Raw genomic sequence first — 20,667 nt, 5'->3', positions numbered from 1 at the left:
GGGGGAATTACTATTTTACTTGGCCATTCTGAAGATTTACAACATTTTTGCTCACGGCCCCTCATGTCTGACCTCCAGGTTTCTCCTGATTTGTGCCACATTCCTGATGAACCTGCTCCCAACATACACACACATTCTCAGACATGGCGACGGTTGCTAAACCAACAGCCCCGGGGCAGTGTTGGTACTGGGAGGGTTAGCCCCTAAGCCACCGCGCAGTGTGGGAAAGGCTGTCTGTCTTGTCTGTACTGTCTCACGTCATGCTCTACCCAGAATCAGAGAGACACATGTGCGACCACAGAGTCCTGAGACCCAGCTGCCACACCTGGACCGCACTGCTCTACGTACCAGCCTGACAGGGGAGCTCTGCTGGGGGGGGGGGCTATAACACAGGTTCCTTACGGTCGTTTCAACTTGTTCCTCCCAGTGCTGGAAAGTAAGTACATTCACTCAAGTAAAACTTTGAGGTATATTCCACTTAACCAACTTTATACTTCAACTCCACTACATTTTACAAGGACATATTTACAGAACGATGTAAAGAAATGTGTTGTGTTCAAAGTGCCGTACGCATAAGGTTGAACTCAGAAGGTATAGAGAAGGATTTGGCATCCAGCCACAGGCTGCAATCAAAACATTTTTTTCCAGAAGTCCTGCGCCCAAACAGGTATGACATGTTTAGAAAGATATTGCACATAACAGAGATTTTAAACTCTGCTGTACACTGACCTGTCAGGTGTTGTGTAACTCAGATCTGTGTCTGAATGCTTGAATGCTTGAATGCTTGAATGCTTGAATGCTTTCCCATATGGTTACAGTCACTGAACCAAGTCTGGAGGCCACACATACACTAAGAAATCATGTGACGTCATTCGCCACAGGTTTTGTTTGCATATTTCTTTACACAAAGATACACACTGCTACTGCTCAGGGTCATGTGCCTCCAAACCCTCAGCTCACCTCACATCCTCCGTGAGGCTTTAACAGCTGATTTGTTCCAAACCAAAAGTCTGAATCATTCCTGACTCCTGCTCTTATCCTTCCTTCTTCATCCCCGTTCTGCTCAGCCGTTATTTTGTGGCATGAGGACTCTGTTAAAAAGGTTGTAGAAAAACACAAACATTTTCATCTTCAACCCTCCGGTGTCGCTGTGTCTCAGTTTTGTTCTTTTTATTTCATTATTATTCCTTCTTCTGTTCCTCCCACCACGCTGGTCAGGAAACCCTCCGAGCAGTGATCAGCTGGTCACATGATGCTAGTGCCAGGCAGTGAAATATGTATGCACACTGCAGAACAAACACACTCAAGGTGCACACATACCAACAAAGGCTGAATGAAAGTCAACCTGAGCTACTACCTCTAGTTCCTGAGTTTAAAACCAGGCCTGGTTTAATAATAAAGACTAGAGGGATTCACTGACTGAACAGTACCTGCCTACTCCAACCGTACACCTGAAAGAAACTGTTCAGTACACTGGCAAATACTAGAGCTGGGAGAAATGACGGACACCATCTGTTTCTACATTTCTGTTTGTGTACAAATTGAACAAACAAGATATATTGTGTTACTGAGAACGGCGGGGGCTGTTTTCGAACTTTGGACAGAGAAAGGCTTTAGCTGGTTCCCTCTGCCTCCAGTCTTTATGCTAAGCTCGGCTAATCTCCTCCTGGCTCCAGCTTCATAACCATCACACAGACGTTGGACTGGTGTCAATCCTCTCATCTCACTCTCTGACAAAAAGTATCTGTACTTTCCAAAATGTTGAACTTTTCCTTCAAAACAATGACTAAAAACTTTTTATTTCTGTAGATCTCACAATGACATTCAGTCACTAAAGTGTTGAGGTGTGCAGGTGGCAGTGATTGAGTCTCTTTAAGGAAACAGTGGATCAAGTAAAAAGGAGACTGAAGTGAGTCCATGTTTGTTGAAAAACAAGAATGGAGGGGGGGGGCACCATTCGCTAAATCGAATATTTACATTGCCTGATTCAGCTGGAGTCCTCCCACTGTACAAACACACACCTTTTATTCACAAACACCTCAGAGAGCGCCGTGACGGTGTGAACGGTGTTTGAACCAGCAGCAAAAAAATCATTGCAAGATGTCAGTAGTTTTGTTAGTGTAAATGGGCATCAGTTAATGTTTTAAAAAAAACTATGTTAATGTCACATAGAGAATAAGAAGCTGTGAGGGAAATCCCTGCATGACAGATGGAGTATGACGAAATGAAATTCAAGTGAATCAGAGGTGAGTTTTGGCCGCCGTTTACCAGGAAGCGATCATCCTCTGTGATTGTTTCGTTACCAAACTGTGTAGGCAGGTGTCAGATTGAGAAAGCGGGGGTTTATTTGAGCTAATCAGATTACACCGGCCTCTAATCTGAGACACCAGACGACTCCGACCTCATGAGCCACAAAGCTCCGCCGCAGCGTGAATTCGGTGTATGTAAGACGCCAGCTGAGAGCACAGGTGTGTGTGTGTGTCAGAGATGTAGATGTACTAGCAGAGTATTTTCTGACCTCATTCAATTAATTAGCAAAATCTCATACAATAAACGAGGAAAAAAAGTTTCCAGAATAAACCTCTCCAAATGATTATTTAGTTCAGAAATTAGTCAGAAATGACTAATAAACAATCTATATTTTATTTTTTCTTTCAGTTTTTTAATTTTCTTTTTGATCAGGTGGCTGGTTAAACAGTGAATGTAAATTCTAGCATCTATAAATCACTCAACAACCACTCGGTGCGGTCGCAGTGGAGCAGCCTGTCAGGTGAGTTTGTTGTTGTCATCGTAGCCACACACCCAGGCTTTGTCTAAATCTATATAATCTACAGTGTCTCAGATAAACAGTTGTTATAAGCACTATGATGAAAGCAGGCTGGTGTTAAAGATTTAAGAATCGCATCAGACTCAATGCACTTACTAAAGGACTAAGAATTACAAATGAGTAGAATTACTCTTCATGCTCCAGCTACACACCTAAACAGGTATTAGACAAGCCGCTTGCGTCAACTCATGTAGATTAATATCAGTTCAAGAATGAAAGCCATATTTTTTAATAAAAAAAATATATACAAATAAATATATATATATAAGAAAAAGGACAGACGTTTTGAAAATCAATAATTTATCCCTTAAATTCTTTTTCTTTATTGTGAAAATGGCCAAAATTAAAGGAACAGAAAAGCACAGAGGATCAACTCTACAGTCACTGACATGCTGTGTATTAGCCAGTGAGACTGACTGATAATTAGTTAAGATTGAATCCAATCAATAGTACAATCCATCAATAGTAATCCTTTGTTACTGTTCCATTATTCAGTTATTAATTCATCATTAATACTGTGAAAGTATCAAAGCCTCAGTCCACAGAGAAATGCACAAAGCCTGTATTCAGAAACTGAGCCTTAAAACGAGCCGTCAGGACTTCTGTAACTTTGTGATGTCACAACAAAGCAGTCGACGCGCTCAGCAATGCCCCAAGCCCCGCCCACCTGGACCCACCGTCCAGCCTTGCAGGATTTGGTTTCTCTGAGTGTTTTTACCTGAAATCTGCTATATCTTTATTAGATCACTCAGAAAAAAAGTCAGCCAATCAGAAGAGAGACTCAGAGCCTCCTCTCTTCTGATTGGCTCATTGACAGACAGACAGACAGACAGACAGACACTTTATTTATCCCCTAGGGGAAATTCATTCATTAGAATTATGGATCAACACTTCAAATAAAACACAGCAACAGTGTAAAATATTGGACCTTAAATGATGTTCAGAGTTTACTATATGTAGCATTATTGTTAATATAATGCTATACTATAAACCAAGTCAAAGATCAACATACAGTTTAATGTCCAGCTCTCCATTTAAACCCTGACTAAAAGCATGTTTTACACTGCTGAATAACAGAATGTCTAACTGTTTACAGCTTGCTTACACTTATTATATTATTACGTCAACACGCCCGTCACCGAGCTTCAAGAAGCCTTTCTGTTTAATGTCATGGTCACTTTGTTTCTCTGTCCTTAAAGTCCCCTGCCTCTTCATCTGTCTGCCAGTCTGACGTCAGCGGAAAAAAACTGACCCCAACTCCAGACAAACAAGTACAACTGACTGACTTGTCTGAAAAGAGAGGACCTGCTGAAATGTCCTGACACACTCAGTCTTACAGAAACTACTGCATTAGTCGGCCTCTATCAGAAACTGCATGTAAATCTGTGTGTGTGTGTGTGTGTGTGTGTGTGTGTGTGTGTGTGTGTGTGTGTTATTCAGGTATTTCTTTTTAAATGTCATTGTAGATTTGATAGGAGAACCTAGAGTATGTTACAACAGACACAGCTGAAGCATATAGTTTTATTTGTACTCTGATCTCTTGTGCAAGCTCCAGTGCAAAACGAGTTCCCCATGAAGTACCACACGTCTGCTCCTCTCTTCCCTGCCCACCGTCTCTCACCCCAACCTCACTGACATGCTCCTCCCTTTGCTACATGTCTTTCTGCTCAGAACAAGCCCGGTCAGTGTTGACGTCCTGTTTGCTGATCTGACACCTGTGACCTCCGACCTCCACACATACAGGCAGTCTACTGAACGTGTGCGTGATGAAGGACTGAAGTTGGATTTGGTTTACCTTTTATTAAGACATCTCAAGCTCCAGTGGCTGCAGGTATAAAATCTGTCAGCCCTGTCATGTTGGAGAAATAAAAGTCCTAAAATGGTTCCAGTTTGGTTCTGATTTAGTGACATAAACTTGATATAAAGAGGATACCTTCACATTTAATACAGCAGCAGCAAGGTAACAGTTCAGCTTACAGCCCCCTATTTCAACAATATATCAGCAGTTTTCGGGGAAAAGCCTTTTAACACTGCATGACATGAATGACTGAGTTCAGAAAAAATGACCTGAGTGAACGTGCAGTATTTAATTAGTAAATGTGCAACGTAATGTTAACTATTAAGGGACAAGAAGGCCAGCTCTTTTCAGTAAAACAGATTAAACTGGAAATATACTTGATTGTATTGTCTTTTTTTCTGGAAAATGCTACCTCTAAATTGTATTTAACACCTCAGTATTTTTGAAGTTTTTATATACAGTGGATATAAAAAGTCTACACACCCCTGTTCAAATGCCAGGTTTTTGTCATGTAAAAAAATTACATCAAGATAAATAGTTTCACAACATTTTCCAGCTTTAATGTGACCTATAACCTGTACAACGCAATTGAAAAACAAACAGAAATCTTTCAGGGAGGTAAAGTAAAAATAAACAACTGAGATAATGTGGTTGCATAAGTGTGCACACCCTTTTATAACTGGGGATGTGGCTGTGTTCAGATTTAACCAATTACATTCAAACTCATGTTAAATTGGAGTGAGCACACACCTGTCACCAAATAAAGTGCCTCTGATCAACCCCAAATAAAGTTCAGCTGTTCTAGCAGGCTTTTCCTGACATTTTCGTAGCCACATCTTCCAGCACAAGCCATGGTCCGCAGAGAGCTTCCAAAGCATCAGAGGGATCTCATTATTCAAAGATATCAGTCAGGTGAAGGCTACAAAAGAGTTTCCAAGGAATTAAATATATCATGGAACACAGTGAAGACCGTCATCATCAAGTGGAGAAAATATGGCACAACAGTGACATTACCAAGAACAGGACGTCCTTCCAAAATTAATGATTAGACGAGAAGAAAACTGGTCAGGGAGGCTGCCAAGAGGCCGACAGCAACACTGAAGGAGCTGCAGGAATTTCTGGAAAGTACTGGCTGTGTAGTACATGTGACAACAATCTCCCGTCTTCTTCATATGTCTGGGCTATGGGGTAGGGTGGCAAGACAGAAGCCTTATCTTACAAAGAAAAACATCAAAGCCCGGCTTAATTTTGCAAAAAGACATCTGAAATCTCCCAAACGCATGTGGGAAAATGTGTTGTGGTCTGATGAAACCAAGGTTGAACTTTTTGGACATAATTCCAAAAGGTATATTTGGCGCAAAAACAACACTGCTCATCACCAAAAGAACACCATACCTACAGGGAAGTATGGTGGTGGCAGCATCATGCTTTAGGGCTGTTTTTCTTCAGCTGGATCTGGGGCCTTAGTCAGGATGGAGGGAATTATGAACAGGTACAAATACCAGTCAGTGTTGGAACAAAACCTTCGGCCTTCTGTTAGAAAGCTGAAGATGAAGAGGAACTCTATCTTTCAGCACGACAATGACCCAAAGCACACATCTAAATCAACCAAAGAATGGCTTCACCGGAATGAGATTGAGGCTTTGGAATGGCCCAGCCAGAGTCCGGACCTGAATCCCATCGAACATCTGTGGGGTGATCTGAAGAGGGCTGTGCACAGGAGATGCCCTTGCAATCTGTCAGATTTGGAGCGGTTTTGCAAAGAAGAGTGGGCAAATATTGCCACATCAAAATGTGCCAAACTGATAGGCTCCTACCCAAAAAGACTGAGTGCTGTAATAAAGGCCAAAGGTGCTGCAACAAAGTATTAGTTTAAGGGTGTGCATATTTATGCAACCACGTCCTTTTAAGTTTTTTATTTTATATTTTTCCCCTTTAAAGGTTTCAGTTCGTTTTTCAATTGCATTGTACAGGTTATAGATCACATTAAAGGTGGAAAAAGTTGTGAAATTATTTGTCTTGCTGTCATTTTTTTACATCACGAAAACCTGGCATTTGAACAGGGGTGTGTAGACTTTTTATATCCACTGTATATAAAAACTTCAAAATACTGAGGTGTTAAATACAATTTAGAGGTAGCATTTTCCAGAAAAAAAGACAATACGATCAAGTATATTTCCAGTTTAATCTGTTTTACTGAAAAGAGCTGGCCTTCTTGTCCCTTAATAGTTAACATTACGTTGCACATTTACTAATTAAATACTGCACGTTCACTCAGGTCATTTCTCTGAACTCAGTCAGAGAAATATATATATATATATATATATATATATATTTAAATTTAGACAATTTTGTAGAGTGCTTCAGATGCTTTAAGCTCCTATAGTTGCCATCAAGACTGTAGGTTTGTTGTTGCAGTTGGAGTTAAACTGAAACTGTGACTGAAACTGCCACATTTCAAAGTTTGGTTTCAGCTCGCCTAAAGTCACTGTCAGGTGTGAGGTCAAAGGGTCAGAGGTCATGGGTGAGCAGACAGAGGAAACACACAGCTGGAGAAAACAGGTCACTGCTGTGGTCAGTTTAAAGTCCACTGTAAACTCTGGAGGCTTCTCGCTTTAAACGACAAATCACTTTGCAGCTGAGTAAAAATCTGGATAAACGGATCCTGCTGTCAGCTTCGTGCTGCTGCTCCACAAAAAACTGTTTTCCTTGTGATTACATTCAATCTGCAAGACTCGGCCTGTGACTGACTCATTCACATTCAGCACACACACTTGTTGACTTCCCTAGTTTTAGTGGGTTTCCCCTCGAATTTTTTTTCTTTCATCAGAGCACAGATTCACTACGATCAAATGCAGATCTAATATACCCCTCTGTTTGCCCCTGTCCCTCTCGGAGGAGGAGTACGGCAGTCGACAGCTTCTCTGCGGACAGGAAGTGACACAGCCATAGGAGCACAGCAGGGCTTGGCGGCAAATGCACACAGGCAGCAGGGGGGATATAAGCCTACAGTTACCTGGTTAGAGGAGTTTTTCTTAATCATCATTAGGGAGGCGGAAAAGTATTATGCCACCTTCGATATTTAGGACTGTAAATCACAGTAGTCTCTTTTCTGTGGCATGAACCCCGTGAACCCCAAAAGTCTTGGTTTAAGATGGCCTTCCTCTAGGGGGCAGAGTCTGATTGGCTGAGCTCACTTCCTGTCCGTATCAGACATGTTGATACACCTTCCTCAGTAAAGTCTGAAGTTGGACATGAGTTCTTGTTTGTTCTGCTCCTTTGTGCGGCTCAAACCTCCTTGCAGCTAATGAGCATATTTCCAAATGAAAAGGAGCTGTGTTCTACTTAAGAGTCATTGTCTGGTATCTCTGTGCCCTCTCGTTTCTGGCTATACTTCACAACATCCTGTGGCCTTAATGAGGGTTCGGCCCGACTCCAGGAAGCTGAACACCAGCTCCTCTGCCTCCACGGATTCACTACTCACATGCAACAAAGACGCCAGGCTGCGCTGAGATTAGCTTTAGCCAGAATGGGATTTCAATACCAGAATTTGATCGGTGAAGTTTAGAATAACTAAATAAAACAGTTTATGGGTCTATGGATTACACACAAAATCTGCTCAGTTAAAAACTAATTTGTCCTTGATTTCAGGACTATCTTAATTTGAGAACTGTGATTTTTCATACTGACTTTAGAGAAATTGTGTTTTGCATATAAAATGAGTTGAATAATCTTCACAGGGACAAACATGAACCAAATAAAATCTTTCTGTAAGTGAGAAAATTAAATAACGTAGTTTGAGGACTCACCATCAGGGAGTGCAGTTGATGAGTACACATCGGGGGGGGTGCTTTTACCACTTTAGTCAAATAAACCACTTCCTGTTTCAAGCCGTGTGACTCAAACTGCACCATTACAGATGCAGTACTGAATCTGTTGGGTGTGTGCTACTGTATGTTCATGGGAGTTTTGTAAACAGCTACATCTTTGTTGCAAGGTTTTCCTCGGCTTTTGTGTGTATTTTAAGCCAACTGTTACTTTACTGGCATCTGCATAAACAAACAACAAACAATTTGCAGGGAGGATTACGTCTTACGGGTGTGTCTTTCACAACTCACTTTTATCCCTCGTGTCCCACAGTGTGAATGCTAATATGGGCAATACATATAATACATTCAACAAATGGTTTGGTTAATTACAGATAGTTTGAAATGATTAAGTTGGAAAACAGAGATTTGTAGAACCTGATAAATTTATATCATCACAATGAAATTATGTTGGTAAGAAGTTTTAATTTTTCTTGTGTCTGTCATTCAGTTCATTGACGATGTTAAATTTACGATGTAAAGCACCTGCACTAACAGTAACCTTGTGAATGTGTGTGTGTGTGTGTGTGTGTGTGTGTTGTGTATGTAGAGGTGCTTGCATAGCATACCTTGGCCAATCTTGACAAAGCCAATAATGATGATGAGTCCGAGCGCTAGAAGTTTGGCTGCAGCAAAGAAGTCCTGCACTCTGGTGGCCGCCTTCACACTGTAGCAGTTCACAAAGGTCAACAAGACTGCAGAGAAAAAACAGACAGGGAGTAAGAGACAAAGGCTTTAACTTATTGAACAACTCTGAGGTGCAACTTCCCTGGTTACTTCACTCCAACCACATGAAAGGTCTCCCCACACACTGACTTACGGCACGCTTGCATCACCGCAGCGCTTCTTTAATCACTCTGCAGGATACTGTGCAACAGAGGAATTCATACTGGGCACATGAAGAACTTACTTTTCCTTCAAAGTGTTTTTGAGATTTTATATATGGAACATAACTTCACACATTTTTAAATAGCTTTTTAACTGGTTGTGTGCGTGCGTGTGTTTATTTGTGGCTCTCGCAGCACGATGGAAGCTGGAGAAGAATTCACCGGGAATAAAATCCCTTCCTGCATACCCCTCTGTCTTCAACACACACATGTACAATGCTGGTACTCAGCCCCCTCCTCCACCATACACAGAAATCACACACATACTCAAAGTTGTTTAAGCGGTCCCTAACCCTGGACCCCATTAAAAGTGATTAACTAAAGCAGCAGGTCCCTCCAAAGCTCCTAAATCAGGTCGGGGCCACAACAGAAGGACGAGACAGAGCACAATGAGGCTCTGTGTTAAAGGGACCAAGACAAAGCCAGAGAGAGAGAGAGAGAGAGAGAGAGAGAGAGAGAGAGAGCCCAAGTACAGTAGAGGGCAGAACACACACACACACACACACACACACACACACACACACACACACACACACACAACCTGGCATCCAAACTCACACAGGCGTGCACACACAACTGGCTAATACTTGGGGGTATTCATGTATGTGCATGTGTGCACAAACTTTAAGCATGTGTGCAAGTGAACACATACAGAAACACACTGGTCTCAGTTACATAATGTCCCAAAGAAATGGGTCAAATGGAACAATGACTCCCACCAAAATAGACCTATGGAGGTATGGATGTGTGTGTGTGTGTGTGTGTGTGTGTGTGTGTGTGTGTGTGTGTGTGTGTGTGTAGAGAGATTTGGCTCTTAGCCCCACAGTGACCCTGACCACCCCACACCATAGGCACTCACACACACACACACACACACGCATGCACGCACACAGATAACTGATCCTCTTGGTCCATGGCCTTGTCATGCGCTCTCAGTCAGGCTTTAGCCTTCAGTCAATCTGAAGATTAGGTACTACGGTTACCAGCCGGTACCACACACACACACTCGCACATATTCATCATACTCATATATAGCCATACATAGTGTCATGTGTATTAAAGTATTCAGACACACATGGAGAGTGAGATGAGGTGAGGTTTGGTTACTCATTGCATGTGGCAGTCAAAGACAACAACCAGAGAATGGTGCTAATAGACTCAAGCAGCTAACAATCCAGACTTAATTTGTTAAGACTCTGTACAAAACAAGGCAGGAAACAAGCCTGTGAAACGCTAATAAGGTTTACCTATATTTTAGTCTATACAATAGCTTTACAGTTGAGGTTTAAATGACTGCTTTGAACGAAATTAAACATTTTTCTCTTTTTGTCATTTTATTTTATTCTTGAAGTATCTAATTAAAACATATCCACAAATTATGAACACAGAAAAATACGATGTAATAATTAAGTAGCCTACAATATGCAGTCGCAAGTAATGGGAAGTCCCCTGATGATAATTGAACACGAATGAATCATGGGATATTATAGCTTTCTTAATTCAATTAGAAGATTTTATTTTAGATTTAACTTCCTTATATTTAATGGAATTTTTTTAATGGTTTTCATTATATTTAGATACATTTAATTTTATATTAACATTGCATTCATATTTACACACTATGACCTTGTTAAACCTAGAAAGTGTGCAAATAATTCTGTATTAACCTTACTGCCGTTTTTTTCGCAGTTTTTAAATTATTTAATTATTACAAAGACGAAATATTAAAATTATATATATTCATTAAACATTAAATAAAATGTGAGTAAATGAAGTGCATACCAGCATCCTACATCCTCTCCGGAGCTGATGTAATAACGCAGCGTTTTTCACCAGTATTTAAGGCTCGCGCGCTGATGCTTGATGTGCGCGTGTACGCTTCAGTAGCTTCACACGTGGTCCACCAGATAAAGATCTGAGGATACTTGTGTCAACTGTATGAATATGGGATGATTATCTCATGTCTGCGCTCCTTCAGACACACAGGTGTGTTCATTTTGATTGACTAACATAAACAGGAAGTAACCCCATAGCCCACCTGCATGACACACTACAACAACACAACACAACACAACACAGCAACGCCTTAAGTTGCATCATCCCGGTTCGGATACTCACGGATGCAGAGGCAGGCCACCAGCTTGGCCCCGGTCTCCGGCACCGGGCAGTCGGGGAAAATGGGCTTGAGGAGGTAGGTGGCAAAAACGTAGGCGACGATGTACTGCGAGGACGGTCGGATGATGAGCAGCTCGATCCAGAGTTTGAGGAAAGCCGGTAGGGAGCCGTACACCTCCAGGATGTAGGCATAGTCCCCGCCGGACTTGGTGATGGTGGTCCCCAACTCCGCGTAGCAGAGGGCTCCCACCGTGGAGAAGATCCCGCACACCGACCACACAATCAGTGACAGACCCACCGAGCCGGTCTCCCTCACCACGCCGGTCGGTGTGACGAAGATGCCCGAGCCTATGATGGTGCCTACGATGATGGCCACGCCGTTCAACAGGGTGATGGTCCTCTTCAGGGCGACCCCGTCCTCCGCTCCCTCTCCTCCGGTGCCGTTGGGGCCCTTGGCGTTGCTTCCCAATGTTCCACCCTGGTTGGGGTCCCCCTTCTCCCCGCCGCTTCCCGGGGACAGCATCCTCTGTGTGACCTGCTTGTCCTCCTCCCTATCCGCGAAGGAATTTGAATTTCTCTTCTTAAGCCCCGACATCGTTGGCTGAGTTCCCCCTTTCTTCTTCCTCACTCTGGGGGGGGGGGACGGGGACGGGGACACAAAGCTTCCCGCTTTGCTGACTCTCTCCCTCTCTATGTCTCTTCTTCCTCTCTCTGTCGCCCCGGTGTGTCGTCTGATGCCGGCCGGACTCAGCCACGAGGAGTCCGCGGTGTGTCTGTTGGTGTGAGTCAGAGCAACGTGCTTTGTCGTATCTCTGCTCTGACAGCGTACAAAGGAACTATGAAAGCTGGCATGACTACCCCTCTCTGTCAAGGCCAGCCCCTGTTTGTAGTTTGGCGTCTCCTCACTAATACCTAAGCTACATCTCTTTTGCCCTTTCCCGCCCTCCAGCGGCGGAGAGCGGTACTGCGCCACACCCTCGTGACACACTTCCTTTTAGTTTTGGGGCACCACATACCCAAAGGTTGGGCGTAAGATGACGATGGAGTAGATTCTGGTGAAAGAGAGTGAAGATTACTCCAATACAAGTGGCAGCTGTTCAGTCATATTTTTATTTTTACTTGGGTTAAAGTACAGGAGTACTAGAGACTAAGAATTTTTTTTTTTTCGTCAACACATTGTTGTATTGATCCGCAGTTTATTTACAGAATCTAATGACTCTGGAATAACTGATCGAATGCACTGACATTGTTGAACCTGTAGAATAAAAAGCTTGTAAGACAGATAGATAGATACTTAATTTATCCCCTAGGAGAAATTCATGCGTCCATTAGCTAATTGTTGATAGTAATAATAATAATAATAATAATAATAACAGTTAATAATAAATAAACAATAATAATTAGACTAGTCCACTTCCTTTGGCTGAAGTGTTGTATGGTCTATATGCTACAAAGCTGATAGAAATGGCCATAAAAACAGAATTGAATCAACAAAGCTACAGCCAACTAGAAGCTGTTTATCAGGAAAAAAAAAATAATACTCAAGTAAAGTACAGATACTTGAAAAATATACTTAAGTACGGTACTCAAGGCACCACATATCCAAAGGTTTGGTGTTACATGGCTCAGGAATAGATTCTGGTGAAATTTTCCCCAACCTTAACCTGAACCTAACCTTATTCCCTAACCCGTCGTGTGTTATGATGCTTAACCTCACCTCAGCCTTTCCTCTGCATCGACCTGCTCCAAAGTCTTGGAATCTCCTGTTTGAGACAGGTATTCTCTACATGGCTTCACCGCTGCTTAAAAGGAAGTAGCCTACCAGAAAATTCAGAACTCAATTCAACACAATTTGAAATCAATCCTTTTTTTTTTTTTTTTTTTTTTTCAGCCAACAACCCAAAACGAACTTGACAGGTTTAATGATGTTGTAAGCTCAGTGAAGGACTCTGAAAATAGCCTGAAGCAAGTTGACACCACCAGGGATCTGGATCCAGAACTTCTTGAATCATTCTGGCTCTGGCTCATCCTCTTTAAAGCACTACCTGTTCGCATTACTTTTGGGAGCTGTCATCACAGAGACCTGTTTGTGCTGACTGCTCTTGGACAAAATTCAAGTTTTAGTTATGTTGTAACTGGCCTGTCATTTAGTGTGTTTAAGACACGGGAGCAAATCAGACCAGCTGCGAAATAAAATCACATTCGGTGTGTTCACAAGTTCAAAGCGGCAAATATATAGACCTAGACAAAGCACCACGTTTGACTTTGATCTGCATTTTCAGACTGGTCAGCTGAAGTTTTTCAAATATCCCCCAAACTCATACAAAGACGCCCCGCTGTTGCCTTGAGTTGGATTTAAATTTGGTTCTATTGTTTCTATTGATTTCCCTCTAACATCATTCATCAAACACATACCGTAACACAGTTGTGAACTGCAACTACTTCCAAATTTGTGTTTGTAATCCGTTCACAAACACCAAACTGCACACACACAGTTCCCAAACCTGTCCTACGGTGGCCCCTAAGGACAAAACTCACTGGTCTGGAGCATGATTCTGCAGTCACTGGGTGAGAGGTTCCCCAGACAGACAACCACACCTTGGCAATTTAAAGTCACCACATTGTTGTATGAGTTCTGTCCTTCGGGGCCCGAGAGACCACACCCCTGTTGTATAATTATATTGCACCTTTCATCCCCACTAGGAATCATAGTTGTGTTAAAAAAGCTTTTTCATCATTGATAAATTCAATATTTTCTTATATTTTCTTGCAAGACTCTCATGTTCTTCTGTTTTAATGTCCAACAAAGACATTGTTTTCTTTATACAAAGATATAAAGGAGTGTTGGAAGACGCCACAGGCCTGGTATTGGCTAAGTGCTAGTTAAAGAAATAAGAGTCAAGAGGAGAAGCAGCTAGCTGTACAGTTTGTTTATGACGGTTAGATTCAAACCCACAATATTCCTGGAAAATGCTGCTTAACCAAATACCCCAGATTTTGGAATAGACAACAGAGAGGGAGGCAGAGTAAATAGAGGAAGGTTTTGGTTGTGTGGTTGGAGCGCGGCCCGCCTCGAGTGCAAGAGTTTAAAAATTTGAGAGAAGGAACTGTTGGATCGGACTCGCATGGAAACATCAGGAGACTGGATTCAGTGTTCTGGTTGAGTTTTAAAAAGTTCACTGGGAGAAGATCCAGGGAAAACACACGGCAGACAAGACAAACGCTGCAATCTGACTCTGACTGCAGCTCACCGTCCATCTCCGACTCAGCTCCACCAGCAGTGAACAGCAGCTTTCCAACTGATGTATCCTGCCTGTCTCAGAGCGTGGGGGATTTTATATAAACAAGAATAGTCAGTCCACTTTGTAGAGCCCCCCCCCCCCCCCGGAGACAAACACACACAGCCATAGACAGACAATTTCCTGTGCTCAGATAAGGTGGACGTCGTCAACCAAATCCAGCCTAGAGGTGCGTTGTGATATTGTTTCTGTACGTCTGCACAAAGCCTGAAGATTTCAAGACCTCAGTCTCGCGTCGAGCCACAGATCGAGAGACGTAAATGCACCTTAATCCATGTGCGTCTTCCCTGGCTCATCTAATTGTGTCCGTCTGTCTTTGTAAACCTGAGGAGCGGCTCCCACAGGCCCCCGAGAGAAATGGGAACAAATGAAGGCACATTTTTTTTCAGTCACTGCAGGGAGGCTGATATCGCCGTCCACATCCTCACTTTTTTCAGCAATTCAAATGAAGACACATGAACGACGGGGTAAAAATGAAAAGTCAGGTCAATCTGATTCTCCTGCCAAGAGGCTGACACACTAAATGTTTGGTAGTTATATATTCTGACATTTTTTGTTCTTTTTTGTACATGGTTGAAAAATTAAAACCAAAAGTTCGATCTACGTTGGAGACGTCATGGGAGCTAAAAAGGGTCTCTGTCAGGTCACTTGTCAGTTAAAACACACGAGCCAAAGTCCTGGTTCATGGTAAACTGCTGCACTGTCTTATCTAATTTATTTAGTTGTTTTTCAGTCTTTCATAAAGTGAAATGAAAAGCTGAGTTTGGGAGACAGCGCTTCTATGCCACATCATTAAAGATTTAAAAATAATTCAGATGTTTTGAATAATTCATAGACTTTAATTAGGATGTGACAGCAGCTAAACACTGAACTAAAGTGAGAATAATCCAAGAAAAATGGATATTGCATTTGGCCATGTTGCCATTTCGATAATATTTTGATTAATTGTTCAGCACTACTTTTAAAACTTTTGATAAGCCACATTTCCTCCATTAAACACCCCTTACTTTCATTGAAAAAAACACTAATTAATGTCTGTAAAATAGACATTTGGCTACGTTTTTGCTGATATTTTTTTTTGTCTTGATGACACATTAATCCATTTTCTTTGTAAGATTGAACATCTTTTAGACAGATTATGATCAGCTTCAGTGAACTATTCAAATCTTCAAACAAAGCCTCCATTTTATAGGCTGAGATTCACATAGCAGCAAGTGTATTTGTGTGTGCAAGCATGTGCATGTAAAAGCTCTACGCCTGCCAACATCACCATTAACTTCCTGGTATGTTTGGTTTTGTTACAAAAACAAATCAGACTACTGACGATCAGTAGCCGTGATGATGCAGCACATGGAGGAATACTGGCACTACTGTAGCTGAAACTTAAGCCGCACAGTGTTGCTTTATGATGCAAGGAGGACATTTGTTTTGGTGTCTAATCGTCAGAGGGTTATCACTCCATTTTCAGCAGAGTAGCACCCACAATCTGTTGCGTGTCATAAATAATCCAGCAGGTTTCCCACAAAGTGTGACGCACTGTTAATTGCAGTTGGTCTGACCCTGACTCTGTTCTCAATACTGGTTTCCTAGACTCATTATTTATTCATGCAAAAATTCTTCGCATGGCACCAATGATTGACTCAACTCAGCGCTGACCACACATTTCATCAATGAAAACTTCCATTCTTCCTGATCATCTGACTCACCCACTCTGATGGAATGAAAGGAGGAGCGTGGAGGTATGAGAGGGGGACGCTGCACTGATGGGAACGCGTTCATAAACGCTGTGCTGTGGGTGTGGGAGAGGTCGTGCTTCCTGCTTCTCCCTCAGGGAATCTGCATGTGGGCTAACCACTGAAATCATCAAATACACAAACAGATAAACACCCAACATTGTCCACAAAATAGCTGGCCATGAATCAAGGTGCTTGAGGAGCGCACGGATCCTTGTTGGTGATGTTTCTGGAAAGCTTGAGCGATGCATTGCTAGAAACAGAGTCTGTTTTGTTTTCATGAAAGAATCCTCTTGTTCATATTCTCGGTGATCATGGAGTTGCTGAGAATACTGCTTTTGCTTTGCTCAACTGGTTTTACATGTATTTTCTTTGGAGTAAATACTTTAAAACAACATTTCATATCATATTACCATGTGTAATGTGAAATTAGTTCCTCATAGTGAGAAACCCACAGGGAATTATCACCCAGCCCTACAGTTGCCCTCAGCTCTACAGAGCGTTTTAGCAGCTTTTTGAGCTAACTGTTTTGTTTTTGCTAGCCACAAATTTACTGCTCAGTCTCAGCGTTTGTTTGTCAGACGCAGCAGGCAGCTGTTTTCGGTGAAAAGCCCTGAAGAGTCCGCAGGATGCTTTCTGCCCAAACGACAGACAAAGTTAGCATATGTGTTCCTCAGGAGTTAGACCAAGACGGGGGACTTAAAAAATACCAGTATTTGACCACTAGTAGTGCCATGAAGCAATGTTTTTATGTTTGGAATCCAATTTGGTTGTTTTAATGCACATATGTGAGCATGCGGATGATGTTATGCACATTTCTACCAATGGTTTCACACGATCCCACTGATCTACAGATGCAGCAGCAATGCAACAACAAAAGCAGGCAAGAAGAAAACTGCTGATAAGTAAACACTGTTAAACGATGCAGGTTTTAAGCTTGATTTTTTTTTTTTGACAAAGGAAAAGCTCTAAACATGTTTGTTACACTTAATGCCAAAAGGCAAAAGACAGAAACTTCGTTTACAATTTTTTTTTTTAAATCCACAGGGCACATCTTATTCAACATGTGGATAAACACACGACTCTAAATGTCGGGGGTGTGGCCTAAATAAGCAACTGTTTGTTAACACGTTAGCTGTAAGGTGATAATATGTCAGTGTTGTGTTTGAATCTTGTTCGACTGCCCTCTAGTGGTCGAAGGTCCTAGTGCCACCTTAGGGTGGGTGTGACTTAGAAGCAGTTGAGGCTCAATATATTTGATTTTAAGATGAAACTAAACTCAGAAAACACGACTTCTTTAAAAGGTAAAAGTAAAATTTCGATTCTCATCGATCAGTAGTCTTTGCCTTTACTGAACTCTTTTGCATTGACAAGTAATAAAATTTGTAGCCCTCTAATATAATTTGTTTTCTAGAAACTGAAGTTCCCAAATGAGTGAATTGCATCTTTGTGTCAGTTCTTTACTATTTCTTCAGGGGTTTGTCGTACAACAGTTCGGCCTGTATGACTGTGTGCGATGACACGAGCTGCTCTCACAAACCAGTTTAAACTGCATTCAAATAAAAACAGGAATCCCATGGATGAAAGTCCTTTGTCTGAAATATCTGAAGCACCAAACAAACACATCAGAGGAGGCTGAGGAGCGCAGAGATGAGTAAAAGAGGAGGAAGATGATGAGGAAGAGCAGCTGGCTTGGAGTTCAGAGGGAGAAGGGCCTCTCATTGTATGTTCCTGTTTATATCTCTGCCTGCGTGGAGAACTGGAGGGGTTTGCAGATTGTTGATCGGACGGCAGGAAGACGAGGTCTCTAATCGGAACCTGCTTTCTTCAACTTCTTTTCATCTCTGATTCATTGAAGGCCGGTGAACACGGTCACAATGGTGCCACTGAATATCAGAGCTTCACATCTTTGTCAATGGACATAAAATTGTAAGAGATTTCTTACACATGAAAGATTGAAGGGTCAGTTTCATCAGGTCAGTTTACCAATACTTTGGTATATGACCAAATACCTGCAATACTAATGAGGGGTAAAAAAAAATAAACCAAAAAAACAACCCTTGATATTTACATCTTGAGTAAGAAGCAATTGTCTTGGGAATGAATGTCCCTAGACAGTTTAGACAAGTCAGGAAACTATAAAGCGGACTACACCCATCTTTGAACTCAGCCTCAAATACACACCTCTAAAGTTTTGTGACAGTATCTTATCTTCCATTGTGATGCTTTCACATTGACAAGCAGACATTTACATACCTGCCAAAACAGTAAAAACCACCTCTCTGGTAGTTCCCGCTACAGTAAGGTTCTCTATATTTTTGCCACGATGACACCCACACACACACACACACACACACACACACAGACACGCAGTGAAAACAATGCTGGCCTCGTTGTCGCAGCTGGTGAAAATAGACTGTTCTATGTGCTTGCAGAATCCCACTTCATTCAGTTCAAGATGTTTTTCATTGACCTACTACAAAGACACACACACACACACACACACACACACACACACACACACACACACACACACACACAGTAGAGTTAAAAGCTTTGGGGTCTCCAGTCAGTCTGTCCACTCTCATACAATCAGGGGAAGCCCAGTAGAGACTAACCGGTGTGTCGCTGTAAATCCAGGCCCCTCTCCCCTGCAGCCAAGCACAATAAACACTGAGAGGTTCGCTTCAGTCTCATTTCTTTGGTTTGAATCAGGTGGAGACCCAAATCACACCCAGCCATGGTAACAGTGTATAAAAGAGTGTTTAAACAACCCACCCCCAGGACCCCAGGCATTTGGGTGGGGGCCACCAAACATCCCACATCTGTCAGGGGGACTTCAAAGGTATCAGTGGGGTTAGGGTGGGGGATTGAGACAGATTGAGGCAGTTAGCAGAGGTTTGTATTTTGCAACATGTTCCTGCACTGGTTCAGGCTTAGAGAGGAATTGGGTCAGCTGGGTCCGCTTGAAGAACAATGGGGATGTAGAACCTTTTCTAGAAAGGCCGAGATGGTTTATAAGCAGGAGCTTGGTGAAAACTCTTGAGTGTGATGTTCACTTTTGATTTACGGTGTCCAGTAAAAGGATTCATTCCTCTTGGAAGTTTTCATTTGTACAGTCAACAAAGTAGATTCATAATGTCACTGTATTTAATGTCGAAGTGAAGACAGATCTCTGAGTGATATAAATTAATAGGTCATAAAATTAAATAGCATTACACCACTTCATCTAAAAAACAAACAAACAAAAAAAACAGATCCTTTTTACATCACACATTACTTTATTAATTTATTTATACTATACATCTATTAATGTCAGCTTCTTTAAAATCATCTTTACATCTGTATCATGTGACACTGTTGGGTGGTTTTCTACACCCCCCCCCCCGAGGGTCTCAGGGAGAAAAACACTTCCTGGTTGCATAGCTGGACAGGAATCCGTAAGGAGCCATCCAGGTGGAGCAAGGCATGCTGGGAGGGGAGAGGGGCCTAGTAGCGCCCCACAGGGCAGGAATGTTGGCTGCCCACTGTACAAATAAACAGCTAAAATATGTACTAAATACAGTGTACAGCATACATAACAAACACCTGCTAAAACATCACACTGAGCTACAGAAGGCATGGAAAGATGTAAGAGTGTAAAACATCATGAAGGAAACAGCATGGCAGCATTCTGTAATGTGTTTATGATTAGAAAGGCAGACAGTGATATAAGGCGGACGAAAATGTAAAACAGAAAGATTTTAAACTCCTGAAGATGTAGCTGTTATAATGGATTATTTACCATCCATGAACAAATCTCCATAAAATGATTTCTGACGTCATGTCACTGACTCCAGCTTCGAGAGAAAAGGCCATTTAGACAAACATTTTACACAGACTGAACATTTGCATTGCAATATATTGACATTAATTGCATTCAAAGTTGAAAAAAAAAAAAAGAAAACATGATGGCAGGTCATGGTGCATGATTCAAGCACACTGATAAAACACAGCTGTACAAGAGAACTGCAGTACTGGGTCCCTTATCTCCATGTTAGTGTAATGCATTGGACGTGGATTGTGTGTGTTGTAACATCTGTAAAGAGAAAGTGAGACTGATACACATCAAAATCAAATCCCACACCAGGAGTCCCCCCCCC

The 20,667-nt window shown here is 42.0% G+C and overlaps 1 protein-coding gene and 1 long non-coding RNA gene across 2 annotated transcripts in view; one reads left to right on the top strand and one right to left on the bottom strand.

The window, feature by feature from the left end:
- The window catches only part of slc7a5 (solute carrier family 7 member 5), a 20,838-nt gene extending 8,302 nt beyond the window's left edge, over nucleotides 1–12,536 (bottom strand). The window contains exons 1-2 of the mRNA XM_023411418.2: nucleotides 11,497–12,536; nucleotides 9,061–9,186 (exon numbers count right to left, since the gene is read on the bottom strand). Of these exons, the coding sequence (XP_023267186.1) occupies nucleotides 9,061–9,186; nucleotides 11,497–12,088 (718 nt within the window). The 5' untranslated portion in view covers nucleotides 12,089–12,536. The remainder of the gene's footprint in view (nucleotides 1–9,060; nucleotides 9,187–11,496) is intronic.
- On the top strand, nucleotides 1,207–4,711 carry LOC111658762 (uncharacterized). Its single transcript, XR_002761025.2, has 2 exons — nucleotides 1,207–2,246; nucleotides 4,499–4,711. It is a non-coding gene; the product is annotated as an uncharacterized LOC111658762 (long non-coding RNA).
- Nucleotides 12,537–20,667: the final 8,131 nt, after the last annotated feature.

The sequence above is a fragment of the Seriola lalandi genome, unplaced genomic scaffold, assembly GCF_002814215.2.
Source record: "Seriola lalandi dorsalis isolate HSWRI2012SDOR001 ecotype SW California unplaced genomic scaffold, Sedor1 jcf7180002054465, whole genome shotgun sequence".
NCBI classification, from domain to species: Eukaryota; Metazoa; Chordata; class Actinopteri; order Carangiformes; family Carangidae; genus Seriola; species Seriola lalandi.
This window is presented reverse-complemented; position numbering and strand designations above follow the sequence as displayed.